This window comes from Carassius auratus, chromosome 50, assembly GCF_003368295.1.
Source record: "Carassius auratus strain Wakin chromosome 50, ASM336829v1, whole genome shotgun sequence".
In the NCBI taxonomy this organism is placed as follows: Eukaryota; Metazoa; Chordata; class Actinopteri; order Cypriniformes; family Cyprinidae; genus Carassius; species Carassius auratus.
Window position 1 is genome coordinate 10,621,588 of NC_039292.1, and position 15,689 is coordinate 10,637,276.

The 15,689-nt window shown below is 36.1% G+C and overlaps 1 protein-coding gene across 1 annotated transcript; it reads left to right on the forward strand.

The window, feature by feature from the left end:
- Window positions 1-1,556: 1,556 nt before the first annotated feature.
- On the forward strand, window positions 1,557-11,136 carry LOC113066979 (hyaluronidase-like). The gene is made up of 5 exons (XM_026239148.1): window positions 1,557-1,660; window positions 6,413-6,608; window positions 6,689-7,453; window positions 8,884-8,973; window positions 10,372-11,136. Exons 2-5 carry the CDS (start codon window positions 6,456-6,458, stop codon window positions 10,822-10,824), a joined length of 1,461 nt encoding a protein of 486 aa, XP_026094933.1. The 5' UTR covers window positions 1,557-1,660; window positions 6,413-6,455; the 3' UTR covers window positions 10,825-11,136.
- The last annotated feature ends 4,553 nt before the right edge of the window (window positions 11,137-15,689 follow it).

A 15,689-nucleotide genomic window follows, 5' to 3' on the forward strand; every position in this document is an offset into this window, starting at 1 on the left:
TTACATTAACTGATCAAATTACTTCTAAAGACGTCTCCTTTTGCTTCAGTCCTAAGAAATTCTTGCACATCTTGCACATTCTGCTAAATATGCACATTCTGGTGGTGTTTGCGCAGAGGATAAGACACACACCTTTGGTGTGAGAGACCCGGATTCGAATCGAATGTGGGACACCAATGTGTCCCTGAGCAAGACACTTAACCCCTAGTTGCTCCTATATAGCAATTGTAATTCGCTTTGCTAAAGCGTCAGCTAAATGAATAAATGTAATGTAAATATCTCATTTTATGTACAACAAAAGTAATCATAAGAATGATTATGTGACAGATTATTTATTTTATTTTTTTTTGGGGGGGGGGGGGGATGGGGTGATCTATCCCTTTAAATAACCTGTTTTATATCAGGTAATGTACTGAAACCTGGTCTTTTTTTTCCCCCATCTATGATGTTCTGCCATCACAATTTTTGCCCTTTCCAAGACAAAAAGCTGTGAAACAGACGTCCAAACTAGTTCATAGTTTTTTTATAGGACCATCAGGGTGGGCCGAAGAATTCGGGAAGTGGGCCAAGCTCGTGAATGGAGCCAGACCTGGAGGATACTGTCTAGGCCAACCATATATATTCCCTGCAAAGCTCTCAGATGTTACACTGGGGATATACTGGTAACCGTACACCTCCTCACACTGTATTTGTACTTTGCTGACTGAGATCAAATCCCTCGCTCCACCTGGCCGGTACTGTTACATAAGAATATGCAACCTACCCATAGTCCTTGATCTGTCTGTGGTACCAAATACTGTTGAAGTATGCATTTTCATGTTTTGCGAGCTGAGAAGGTGGATTTCCTTCGGTCTTTGTAGCTTCCCCTATGTGGGTAACAAAATCCGATAAATACTGACAGGAATGCACGACTGAACATTTAGAAATGCCAAACCAAGTCCTCTCGAAGAAAAAAGAAACTATCATCATATTTGAAAGGAAATAGTAATGCTGTATGAATGTGTGAAAATACGCATTAAGAAGATAGGAAGAAAATGGCAGGTGGTCCCGGGAAAGTGCCAGAGATACTGGCTCCCACCTTTTCATGCAGTCTAAACATTTGTGTCTGAAAACTTAAGCTATCTGACATTACAGAAACAGCAGCGGATTTACTCTCCATAACAACCATCAGATTGCATTACTGTAAGAAGGACGATTGTGTTTTCACAACTGTTTAAATACAAGAACGAATATCAAGTGTTTCTTAGTGCCGTGCTCAGCATATTCACAATACATGATGCTTTTGTAGGCTAGACACTCTCTTTTTTATATGGCTCAATAACATGAGCCTTGTTCATGATGCATTATTATTATTATTTAAATAAATAAAACAGATAAATATATAAAATACATATAAACGGATTTGACGCACACTGCTTTGGCATGTTGGTAATCACTAATTGCAGTTGATTTCATTTTGGAGCTTGATGAGGAGGAGCCAAATCAATAAACAATGCAAGAGTGCGCCAATGCCAGTGCCACTCAACAAACCCTGATAACTGTGATATCTCTGAACAACAAAACAACTCGGCTGGACATTCGTTATAAAGACAAGATAATCCACCGGATGTGGAACCAGCGGCTGCTGAGGAAATCTCGTTTTTGAGAACAGACTCTAAAGGTTAGTGCAGAGTGTTTATCTGTCTTTATCATGTTTTCAGTTATGTATTCAAAGCTCAATAAAATATAGGATTCAAAGTCCTAAAGCAGATACTGAAGCTTATATTTATATGCTTTATAAAACTTGCACTTTTCAAGAGTCCCTTTGGACACCAAAGTTATGGGAATCAAATAATTATGAAAGTCAAATTATCTTCAGCTTTCGTTGATTTCAAGAATGCACCGATATAAAAAAATTGAATGGTTGAAAATTAACAATTTTTGTTTTTAATATCTTATTTTTTACCAGTAATGTATGGTACTATTATAGTACATGTAAATCATTAATAGGCTTAAAAAAACTTTCTTAAAAACAACTTTTTTTTTGACAAATTAAACATAACGTCAACATGCCACTGGATAATAAGTCTTCACAAAGGAAATGAGCTGGCATATGAAATCACTTATTTGTTGTGGACTTAATGACCATTAAAACTCTTACATGGAAACCGACCAGAAGTAATACCAAAATGTTCAAGGCAAGTGAAAAGAGCTTTTTGGTGGTAAAGTGTGTGTGTAGAGCAAGTTCCTCCTAATTAGGACTGGACTCGGGACAAGTTCACAGCAGACCGACTCGAGAGGCTTTCAATAGCTGCCTCCCTCAGCAACACCAGTGTATTCATTGTGAGGACAACCTGCTTCATGCGAACCGTTCAACTGTAGAGAGACAGCAAACAAACGTGTGTGTGTGTGTGTGTGTGTATTTATATAGGCTACATTAAAAAAACTTGATACTTTTAATGGTATCGTGCTGGGAAAAGAGGAAGGAACATTGTGCTTTGCGAGTTACCCACCATGTGTTGGTAATCGCGTAACATAGTCTGCTTTGCCGATTGTGAAACGTGACTGGTAAACAGTTTGCCAGAGATGAGCAAACGCAATATAGCCATTATAAGAACCCGGAACCCAGAATTGTGACTTGTGAGATATAAAGCTATTGCGAGATACTACATAAACTCACAGTTTGGAGTTATACAATTGCAATTGCGAGAAAGAAAGTAGCGACTAAGAGATATAGTCAAAATTATAAAGATATAAAGTCACAATGCAAGATATAAAGTTAGAGTTAGGAGGTATAAAATTACAATTGTAATATACTGTATATATACCTATTGTTAACTATACTCTGCTTTTTTTACATGTCAATTTGTACTCGTTTTAGGTGCTTAAAGGTATTAACATTGGACTTTGCCTACAAGCCTTTTTCTATATTGTATACCTGACCAACAGCGGTTATAAACATATTTCCATATACATACTGCAGCAGGCAAAAGACTCATCTGCTGACTCATTTCTTCTGTTCCTTGTTAAGGCAAAGCAAAGCAGTCATTCATTCTTTACCTCATGTAACGTATCCCACATATACACACTTATGCTCAAACAGGCGGTAAATATCAAATTCTTAGGAGAAACAGGCCATCATGAAATGTTTTGGGAAGTATTTGTTTGTTACGGTCAAGACTACTCAGTAGCAAACTTTACAAGAATAATCTTGGAAAATCTCTATGAAATGACAGTCTTTTCCAAATTATTGGAAGCAGCATGATGTTTCTGCACTTTTAGGTTTAGCAGAGGGCTTGCCCCCATTTATTTTCTGCTCTGTCTCCATTATTCCAGATTACTTTTCAAATTAGGGAACACAAGATTCAGAGGTTTGCAGCATGAGGCTTTCTGATTGCAGCTGACCACTGTATTTATTCCTGCGTGCTGGTTACAGTATGAAGTAAATGCTCTGGTTTGAACAAAGTACTGTATGAGAGAAATGAGGTTTACTAGAAAAGGGTTACTATTCAAACATGTGTCTGCCTTGGAGTAATAAATGTATTTGTGAGAAAAAAATAAATAAAATTGTGCCATATTAAATAATATGAAGTCTCAATTATAAGAAATAAATTCACAATTGTAAAGTAGGGTTAAAGCTGTGAGATTTCAGAGTTTTGTAGTCCCATTGAAAGATACAATGTCACAACAATAATTGTGAGACAAAGTTATATTGCAAGATATAAAGTCTGGAGCTAAAGCAGCAATTGTGAGATACAGCCTTTACGAGATAAGTCTGATTTTGAGATATTAAGTCACAATTATGAGAAACAAATTCACATTTGAGATATTAAGTCACTTTGAGGGACAAAATCAGAGTTATGAAAACAATTGTAAGATATAAAGTTATTTTAGGAAGGTTTAATATTGTCAAACTCTGGTCACACGGACTGTAGGATATAAAATCGTAATTATCAGAAACAAAATCATAATTGTGTGAAACAAAGTTATATTTGGGAGGTTTAATATTGCAACTGCAAGACATAGAGTCACAATTATATAGAAAGTCTGGAGATTTCACAAGTTTTTTCTTAGATTGTGTTTTAGATTATGAGATATTCGTAATTGTGAGATAATTTGACAGTTTTAATATTTAAATTGTAAGAAATAAAGTAGCGAGATAAAGTCACTATGAGATAAGTCTTATGCAATTTGAGATATAAAGTTACAATTATGAGAAACAAACTCAGACTTGTAAGACAGATGGGAGAAACACTGTAACTTCAAGAAAAAGCAGCAACTGTGAGACAGTCGTGAAGAGATAAGTCACATTTTGAGATTTAAAGTCAGAATTGTGAGAGATAGTCACTATGAGATAAGTCAAAATTTGAGACAGTCACAATTCAGAGAAACAAACTCAAAATTCTGAGACAGTTACATTGTGAGATTAAGTTGCAGTTGGGAGTCATAATACTGGAACTGCCTTTTTGAGATCGCAATTCCAATTGTGAGTCAAATTGCAAAATTTTAAGATTACAGCTACACTTTACACTGTTAGAAACATTTACAGTTTTGAAATGTAAAGTCACAGTTAGGAGGTTACAACAGATACTGTAGTTGCAATTGCAGCAAAAGCCAGAATTTCCTTTATTGATCTTTATTTTCAGGTTTACATTCAATGCTGCAGCATTAAGTGCAGCTTCAAAGACATCTGGATTCAGTCAGTCCAGTCTCTAAAAAGAGAAAGAAAAAGCAGTTGGTTGTCCCTCAAGCACTGTCTGTGAGGAAAAAGCAGTGCTAGTATGTCTCAGACGGGTTTTTTGGGGGGTCTTTTTTGTGGTTGGACAGTGCAGATGGTCGTGGTTTATGAAAAGACTCTGTGACTTCACCACGTTGTTACTCTTGGTTAGATCGGCAAGTTTCACTGCCATCTCACTGGAAGAGGAAATGCAGATATTCCACATGTACCGTAAACTACATCATCCCTTTTATTTTGTCTGACAGACTCCCACAAACCCACGAGAAGGAGATGTTTTCCATGAAAAATATTTTGAGGAGAAACCCTTCAGATGGTGAATTGATATTTATGCTTTCTACGTCTTAATTTTCTCTTTGAACAAGACTTGTTCTAGAGAATTATTTGAAAAATAAATAAGCCGAAACAGGCACATTCAAGACGGCTTTCTTTACGAGGCCCCCTGAGTGTACACACTCATAACCACGAGAGGAATCTGACGGAGATTAGCAAGGAATTTTAATGTAACACACATGTCATTTTCAAATGTCAAATCAAGAGAGGAGGAAAAATAAGATAACAATGAAGTACTCCAATACTCCTGTAAATTATAGAAATAGTGATATGAAAACTTTATGACATGTCATTCAACGTGATTTCTTGTGTTATCTAAACCAAAATGACCAAGTTACTAAATATTCAAGGGGCTATTTAAGGGTCTATATAAATCCTGTAAATCTAGACATTGTCAACAAAATTGTTTTAGTTGGGTAAAACTGCTCCTTTGAGCAAAATCTTAACAGCAATTTTCAGGCAAATACATTGTATTTATTGATCTATTACATTTTTGTATACTCTCAGAAATAACTTGGGTATAAAGCTGTCACTGGGGTGGTACCTTTTCAAAAGGTACATTTTTATACCTTAAAGTGTTCATATTAGAACCTAATAGGTACAAAAGTGTACCTTTTGAAAAGGTACCTCCCCAGTGACAGATTTTGTACCTTTATTTCTTAGAGTGATGGAAGAAAGGGGAAAAATCTGTATGAGTTTTAAAAGTCTGTTAAAGAAAAAGCAAAGAATCATCTAAAGCACAACAATTTATTTCTGCCAGATGGCAGCACAATTGTACATGTGTACATTAAAATATATATTTTTTTATTGAAATGTATGTAATTTACAGCTAGACAGTGTTGATATTGTTAACTAAAACCATTAAAAGAGTTTTCAATAACTGAAGTAAAATATATATTTAAACGAAAATTATAAATTGACTGAGAAATTAGCCTTAATATGTGTGAAACCTAAAAATTGAATAAATTAATTCTAAATAGTTTTAAAAGACATACACAAATAAATAAAAGTGAAAAAAGCACATAAAAATATTACTAAAAATCTAAATGTAAACTGAAAATGTAAAAATAAAAGCCAATTCAAAATATTCATAAATACTATAGTAATTAGTAAATAATACCCAGTTCTGCTAGATTACTACTGTACTGTGGTACTGTGTGCATAAACTACTTGAATGAGCACTGAAATGAGGGGATAGTTAATTGGGTTTAATACAGAGGATCATTGTGTTGTGGAATCTGGAGCACATCATGAGCGCTCGATGGTCCTCGCTTGTATGTCTTTGATGATCCTTGCCAAATGACCCTTATGATGTAATAATTTTTTCAGCAGTGATGTGATTTTTCATATTCTGTTTCTCTTCAGGTTGTGGCATGTGGGTTGAGTGATCTACGAGGGAATTTGGGTGATGGCTCTGATTGGCTTTCTGGTGGTGGCAGTGTGTGGATCGCTGGTTGCTTGGGCGGATCAGCTGAAGCACGCCCGGACACCTTTGTTACCCCATCGGCCGTTTGTGGTGGTGTGGAATGCACCTACTGAATCCTGCCGTCTTCGATTCAAGGTTGAACATGTCAATAATCTAGCAAATGTTGTGTGTGGTCCAAACGTTGGGAATAACATCTTGTCTGTCTCTTTTACAAGGTTGATTTGGACCTTAGCGTCTTCGACATTGTTGCAAACCACAACGAAACCTTGAGCGGCCCCAACGTGACCATCTTTTACCACAGTCACCTGGGATATTATCCTTACTACACCAGCTCTGGCATTCCCATCAACGGAGGCCTTCCTCAGAACCAAAGCCTGAGCAAGCACCTCAGCAAAGCTCGAGCAGACATCGATAAGCTCATACCTTTCAAGGACTTCCACGGGCTTGGTGTCATCGACTGGGAAGACTGGCGACCACAGTGGGTTCGCAATTGGGGATCGAAGGACATCTACCGGAACAAATCCAAGGAGCTTACAAGGAAACTGCATCCTGATTGGCCACAAAGTAAAGTAGAGAATGAAGCAAAGGAGCTCTTTGAGAGAGACGGACAAGCATTCATGAACTCAACACTGGTGCTAGCTGAGAGTCGACGACCACATGGCCTTTGGGGGTTTTACCTGTTTCCTGACTGTTACAATTATGGCTACAAGCAGCATCCATTGCGTTACACAGGAGAGTGTCCTAATATAGAGCCTGTGCGCAATGATCATCTAATGTGGCTGTGGAAAGAGAGTACAGCCCTCTATCCTTCCATCTATCTCGACTATGAGCTCAAGTCTTCAGCTAATACTGTCAAATTTGTGCACTATCGTGTCAAGGAGGCCATGCGGATTGCCTCTATTGCTAGGAATGACTATACATTGCCTGTTTTTGTTTATTCCAGACCCTTCTATGCATACACATTTGTTGTCCTATCAGAGGTGAGTAAAACATTTAAATATAGGGCAAAAGGTAAATAATTAAGTTTGAACTATGGTATAGGAGTTGAAAAATATGCTGTGATTTGCTGAAACATGGAGAACCAATTTTGAGGCTTCAACCATTTCTCGTAATTTCTTTTTTTTTAATTCCTTTTCTATCATTTAAGAAGGGGGAAAACTTTAAATTATATTAAAAGTGATGTTTGTAGTATCTACACAACTGCTGTCAAAAAACAGAATAGCAAAAATATTCGTTTTCAAACTAATTTCTTCAAACACTCCCCTTGTTTTTCATTGGTTAGTTAAACAGGTAGCCCAATCCCTAAATGCACACCATTGGTTGAGCCAATGTTGCTTTGCTGAGCTGGTCGGGATTCTCAAACAAACAAAACAAAATACCACAGAGGGACACTGTTTATACTCAGGAAATCAACTTACGAATAAATAAAGGCCTGTTCACACTATGAACAATAACTGTAGCGATAAGCTTGAAGATTTAATCATTTAAATTCTTACTAGAAGAGAAAAGTCCACACCACAACAATAACAACATAGAGGAACAAGTATGCAGTATGCAAGTATGGGGGTTAGGTATGTTTTGAAGCATGGCAGCTGGTTAAGCTGGTCCAGTTGGTCATGAGCTGGTCATGCAGGAGCTAGATGCCAACTTATAACCAGCTCAGGACCAGCTTTAACTAGCTCAAATCAGCGGCCATGCTTTGTTTTTGTTTTTGTTTTAAAGGGGATGAGTTTGTAATGCATCTAATGTAAACTTATGAAGAAATTTAACAACTAACAAACAAAAAGAGTAAAAAAAAAAACAAGTCTTTTAAAAAGCTGGTACTGAGTTGCTTTGCTCATTACCAACTCACTACTTAGCACCCTTTCCAGCCATCTAGAGGAACCTGTCAAACACACATTGTTTTAATCACTTACCCCCCTAAATCACCCTCACCCCGGCATCTTAAATGCCAGAGATATGCTTTAACACTCATCTGTCAGCTTGTTATGAGTGGAATGCTCCAAATCTCCCTCTGCAGTAGGTCTGCAGTCGTGTTTTCGGTTTGATGGGACCACCCGCCTTTATACAGTGAGGTACATCACAACATAATGTACTTATTATGACTAGTTTAGGTTACAACCGATAGCTTCCATATGTTCATTGTGATAGTACAAGCTACAGACCAAACTTTATACAGGTGGGTGTACTGTATTGTTTTATTTCCCACCAGGTGAAAACCAAATGTTCAGTTTTACACCTCTCCTCAGTAAGCCACATGATTTGAGGTATCATTCACGGCCGATGTACAAATGCCAAATCTTACAAAAGAGCAACAGTAACTGTGTAACAAATGTATTCTCCAGGCCTGCAACTCGATTTCTTGCTTTTCTGCATTAACAAAAAGAAATACTGTATTAATCTTGAACAGAGTGACCTGGTCCACACTATAGGAGAGAGCGCAGCACTGGGGGCCGCAGGGGTGGTCCTGTGGGGCTCATCTGAATATGCACGATCTCAGGTACTCATTATCTACAGTTCTGTTCAAAAGTGCAGGGCTTGTAAGATTGTTATAAAAAAATTTTGATAGTCTCTGGTGCACAAGGCTTCATTCATGTGATCGAAACACATTGTAGAACAGAAATGTTGTAAAATATTACTACAATTTTAAATAACTGTTTTATATTTCAGGATATTCCTAAATGTAATTTATTCCTGTGATGCACAGCTGGATTTTCAGCATCATAACTCCAGTCTTTCAGTGTCACATGATCCTCCAGTTTCAATTTCTTATTTTAAAAAGTTTACCTACTGTGATATACATCAGACACAGAGCAAATTTAATGAATGAATCAATAATTCTCTACATGCTAAAAATGTTATGCAACCATTAAATCTCCTTGACTGGATTGATTGCATTAGCCATGATAACCAACAATATTAGGTGATCAGCATCTGTGTGAGCTGATGGTATTAACATATTAAACATGTTTGAAGCTCTGGAAACTATCTATCCTCAATTCATATCTTCAAAAGGGACATCTCAATTAATGACATAATGGGAATTATGTTTATTTGTCTCGCATGTAAATGAGCTTGGACAAGTAGAGTTCAATAGAAACACACTTTATCATGAGAAAAATGAAGATGATGTCCAGTCTTTCATATTATTTTTTCTAACAAATCAACAACAAAAAAAAGAAGAAAAAAAAGAAAACTAAAATCAATCATTTTAAATGCTACAAGTGAATTTAGAGATTCTAGATAATACAGATTTTCCAAATATAACATTTAACAGTGTTATTAAATTATTAACTTTACATGAGCATTACATGAGAAAAAAATTTCTAAATGTAAAAAAACTAAATCCATAAAAAACATCTGTTACTTGAAATGAAATAAGCATCAACTGAAATAAAATAAAATAAATGTGATTTCAGCTTATTGCCAATGCAAAAAGTTGATTGTTTATCTTAACTAAAACTACAATAAAAATGTATTAAAACTATATAGACACCTTTTTTAAAAGGAAAAAACTAATAAAAATGACAGAAACACACCACAAAAAATTTCTAAATATAAATATAAAAATGACAAATAATTTAAAATATGAATGCTGTAATAGTATATTAATGATACTTTAATAAGTTTTTTATTTATTTATATATTTAGTAACTTTAGTACTTAAACGTTTTATTTCAGTAAGACGCCAAGGCAACATTCATTTTTAGATCTACCTTTTCTAATTCTGAAAAGTTTTAATCTAATATTTATATATATTTTTTATTTTATTTGAATAAATTTTTTTTAGTTAACAATATGGCACTGTTACACTCAATACAATGACATCAACCAACATCAATAATAAATAAATAAATAAAATAATAATAATATCTAATATTAGTTTGTCTTTGTGCAGAGAAACTGCCTGACAGTCAAGAAGTACATTGACGGTCCACTGGGTCACTATGTGATCAATGTGACCTCAGCTGCTAAGTTGTGCAGTAAGGCCTTGTGCAAGAAGAACGGCAAATGCATCCGTAAGAGCCTGGACTCTGGGGCCTACCTGCACCTCAACCCTCGCTTCTTCAGCATCCGCCTCAACCACAGCATCCGTGGACCACGCTTCCACGTCAGCGGCCACCTCAACAACCACGATATCCTGGACATGAAGCAAAAGTTCACCTGTCAGTGTTACCAGGGCTGGACAGGAATCTACTGTGAAATGCCTCAGACAGCACAACCTGTCCCGTCCCACCCGAGAGACAGCGTCCTGGGAGAACTACTGCTGGTCCTGTCCCTTCACTTCTCCTGTCTGTCTGTCATCATGTTCTTGGGTCTGTGTCTCATTATTAAGTGTCTGATACTGTAAAGTGCTGTGTAGATGGGGATTTGGACTGTATCTGTTTAATAAAAAAGACAAGGAAATAAAGTTAATTGTAGCTGTATCTAAAGTGACCTCGTTTTCTCTGTTAAAACGGATACTTAAAATAGAAGACTGATCTGATTGGATCTGAGACAATCATACAGCACAACCAATATAATCCACATTGTGATAATTGAAGAGAGACCGTTTTATATTGCTCCCGCCCATATTCGCAGCGGTGTCCGAAATAATTTTGCACATTTAAAGTCTAGTGTGACCGCCCCTTCAGACGCGCGTCAATTTTGCTTCAAACTTTTGCTTTCCACGCGCGAATGCATTCAAAATGTTCAAGGGGCAAACTAGACGCGGTAGATGCGAATTTTACGTTCTATTCGCGTTTGGTTTGAATACAGCATAAGGCTTCCAAAAAACGTATTGTTAAAGCTCTTGTATGTTCAGTTATTCTGGGAGCAAGAACCCCCATAAGGAACCATACCGCCAAAGATAAATTGTGTTCAATAAACTCAAGTAAACTTGCCAAAGTGGTTCCTGTCTGAACTAGCCCCGGTGGCTTCTACATGTAAAAATACAAGTACAGGTACAGAAATGCACAAGATTTACTTGCTACTTTTACTTTTTAAACATAGACTCTATCAGGGAGCTGGAGAGCGATGGGGTGAGGACTCAAATGCAGGATGATATGAGCATTTAATTATATTAAAAACCTATCAAAAACTACCCTTAGGGGGAAAGACAGGCAGGCAGGCAGGCCAAGACAAGGCACAGCAAGGGGAACATACACACATATGACAATTACTCTCAGAATTAAACATTAAACAACAAAACAGCAATGGACTGCATACACAAGGAGTATAAATAGGGAGACAAATGAGGAGGATAATAAGGGAGACACAGGTGGACTAACTCAAACAATAACAAGGTATTAAGACAGGCAGGGTCAGACAAGAGACAGGAGAGCAGCAACAAACACACAACAAGCCATTTGCTCAAACAAACACAGTGACATCTGGTGGCCAACTAAGGCACACCAGCTGAACGGTCACACACACACATCTTAAGTAATAAGTAGACTCTCATGTTATCATTTGGGTTTTCAGAGTTTAGTGTTATATGCACAAAAACGTCAGGAATTATTAAAAAAGACTCCAAATGGTTTCTTCCCTACCAAAACCGAGGTGAATATTCTCAACTATTTCCCCCGAAATGAGACATAACAGCATGGTGTAATGACCCTTATGAAAAATAAGTTTATTCAAGTGTGCTATTAGTATACTTCTTTTAAACTAAAAATGGGAAAGTATGCTTTTAGTTTACTTCGTATGTACTTCTCAGAAATGGGATTTATGTACTCCTCAGAAATATACTTAAAGGGATAGTTCACCCAAAAATGAAAATTAGGTATTTTCTTCCGGGTCTGTTGTGAGCGCGTTCAAAACACTGCAGTTTAGTGATATCCGGTTTGTGAACGAATCACTCGATGTAACCGGATCTTCTTGACCCAATGCACCAAATCGAACTGAATCGTTTGAAATGGTTCACGTCTCTAATAAGCATTAATCCACAAATAACTTATGATGTTAACTTTTTCTTAATGTTTCGAGAATGAGTCAATCATTCGTTCATCATCTGGCTCGGCTCGGTGTTCATCTTCAGTTTTCTCTTAACAGCAGTTCAGTCAGTGTACATCGAGTGATTCGTTCGCAAACCGGATATCACTAAACTGCAGTGTTTTAAACTCGCTCACAACAGATCCGGAGGAGAAGACAATGCTGAATAAAGTAACTGACCCTCTGATGTCACATGGACTACTTTAATTATGTTTTTCTTACCTTTCTGGACATGGACAGTAAACCGTACAGTTTAAATGGAAGAACAGAAAGCTCTCAGACTAAATCTAAAATATCTTAAACTGTGTTCCAAAGATAAACGGAGGTCTTACGGGTTTGGAACGATCATGAGGGTGAATCATTAATGACATAATTTTTATTTTTCTGTGAACTATCCCTTTATAATGACATTTAAGTATACTTGACTTAACACTTACAAAAGTCTAAATATATTTGATCTATACTCTTAGAATCCATGTTTTCTTTGTTATACAGTAGAGGGCGCTAGTACACATCTGCACAGAATAAAAAATAAAAAAAAGTGAAGAAGAAAAAACACAACAACAGATACTAACACATGTAAACTAACACGATCATCTGACATGAAACAGCATCAAAACTGTAACGTTATGGAATAAAATGTCAACTGATGATGAGGTAATAATTACTGTCAAGTTTTTGGGTGTTGATCGACTCCGTCTACGTTTTGATTATTCCTTCTGATTCCAAGTCATAGTCTTTTTTCAGCTTTTTGTTCAAAATGTTATTTCTTTATATTTGTATGAAATTTACCCACATTAAAGTGTAAAGAATGCATGAAGATCTTTGTATGTTTTGTATGTTCATATACATTTAATATATACACATTAAAACCTTAACAGGGACATAGTAGTATACTTAAAGTATGACGTAAAGTTCACTTAAAATGAGTATGAGTATACTTGCAGTATAAAACTACTGAAGTAGTAGTTTACTGACACTAAACTTCTAAGTGTACAAAGTATTTAATTAGTAAACCTATAATTAAACCTATAAAATCAGTAAACCTATAAGTTCACTTTTAGTATAATTGCAGTACAAACTACAAACATGGAGGTAAACTAGTTGTGTACTCAAAGTTTGCTACTGTTATATTTAAAAGTATACTTTTATATACTAGAAAGTGGGCCAATTTAGTCCCAAGGAGGACTGAAACAGTACACTTACAAGTATAGTACTAGAACACTGATATTTGTATACTTGAACTTTATTTAAGTATACTTAACAAAATAAACTTGAAGTATACTACTTTTTGGTAAGGGGAGGCAAAGTTGGTTGACCAAAATGTCTCAGTGTGGACTGAAGTCTCCATAGATTGTGATTTAGCTTGTCAGCAAAAAACTATCAATACATTTGCAAACCTGGGAAAAAAAGAGTCCTATAATTTTTTTTTTGTAGCAACCATCATCGGTTCTGAGAAGGGATCTGAGATTTTGATGTTGGAAAAATACATCTTTATCCAAATTTTGCACATTACATGGAAAAAAAAAAGTTTCTTTGTGGTGCATGCAGACCATTGTTTATTTTGTCTGGGGTAAAATGAGTCACAAAAAAAAAAAGGAAGAGGAGGATGTGTTTTGCACATAAGCTAAACAATCAGTAAGATGTATTTTTTTTTTCATTTTTTCCGATCTCATCCATTACTAAATGGAACTTGGTGGGTTAATTTAATTTTAAATCAACATTTACCGAAATCAAACATGCTCCAACTCAAAGACCGAGTCTGCGTCTTATATAAAACACATGGCTGGATTTGAATATTTATATAGTATGCAATTGATGTTATTTGTTGAACCTGGATCGCTACGCACGTAAGAAGCGGGAATGTGAGGAAAGGTTTTCGGCTAGCAAGGACGTGCATTAACAGAGACACACCTCACATCTGTTGGTTCGAGCCAAGGATACACTCGCAAACACAGACCTGGAACCTGATCTAGAGATGGAGGAATTCCTGAAGTTTTGGGTGGGACAGACAAATCCAACACAAGCACCTCCAGACCCCTTGCCGGGAAGTTAAGAGGGAAAAAAATCCCTGTATGTATGGGAGAGTGGGGTCATTCGGTGCCTTTCCATAATTTGTGCTCTATGGGGACCACATCAAAGCAGTACAGTTAGTGTGTTTAGGCAGGTGGGTGCGTATTTGTGTATTCTGCAATAAGCAGAAGTACATTGAGAAGTACAGAATACATTTCTAACTGCAGGAATGACAAAAAAATAACACGGGTAAACTACAGGACAAACGAGTCATATTCATTCCTATTATCTATGATTAATGTACACCGAACCATTCATTAAGAAATTGTCCTTGATCTCGAGGCTTATTGTTTAGCTAAGCATTCCTTAAGAATTCAAATACTATAATTTTGGGCAAAACATTTCTAGATATTTTGAAAAAAGTCACTTTTTTTTTTTGTAGTGCAGAATTAAATATGAAAAAAAAAAAACATCAAAGTTAGCAATAAAGGTTTTATATTTTATTGTTTTAAGCAACACTTCTTTATAATGGTTTAAATTTTAGTTTCAGCTAAATTTTTAGTTCACTTTATAATAACTCTTGTAAATGCCATAGCACATAAACTTCACTAACGTTGTATTTGGAAAATACTATAGTATTGTTGCAGTACTTAAATAAGAGACTCAAAATATTTGTACACCCCTCTAACTTTAATCGACTGATCAATTCAGTCTTTAAAAGACAGGAGTGAGTCTGAAGTACAGATATCAGCATGCGCTCTTCAGCTCAGAAGAGGAGAAAGAAAGAGGTCTCAATGGTGATGTCATCTTTCCCCTTCCATAATTTCTCCACAAACTACCAGTCTACATTACCCCACTCTCTCACCACTAATAACAGTTCATGGGTTGCTAAAATATGCCACACATGCATTAATCTTATACCCACTGACAGGTATTACATTAAATATTTGTTGCCACTGCCACTGTATATGTCTTTGTTTATGTAAAAATGGGTCAGAGTTAATTTAATGACTTTAAATGTATGTTTTTAGTACTTTTTTGCAACAGTCAAACCTATATGTCAGTAGTAAAGTTCTTTCAAGCAGTCACGATTAAAGTGTCATGCTTTTGTTGCCCAGTCCTTATTTTACTGTTATAATTATTATAATTAACTAAATTAATGTCTTTATAGCTTTTACTGTAAGTGAGCTTTAAAATTCATTCAAGCAGGTACTATTAAAGTGTAATGAT

What these genes read in the sequence shown, in the direction of transcription:
- LOC113066979 (XM_026239148.1), top strand. Translation starts at nt 6,456, where the DNA reads ATGGCTCTGATTGGCTTTCTGGTGGTGGCAGTGTGTGGATCGCTGGTT. An exon ending in CATTTGTTGTCCTATCAGAG is followed by an intron (nt 7,454 to 8,883) that starts GTGAGTAAAACA and finishes AATCTTGAACAG; the next exon opens with AGTGACCTGGTCCACACTAT. An exon ending in CTGAATATGCACGATCTCAG is followed by an intron (nt 8,974 to 10,371) that starts GTACTCATTATC and finishes GTCTTTGTGCAG; the next exon opens with AGAAACTGCCTGACAGTCAA.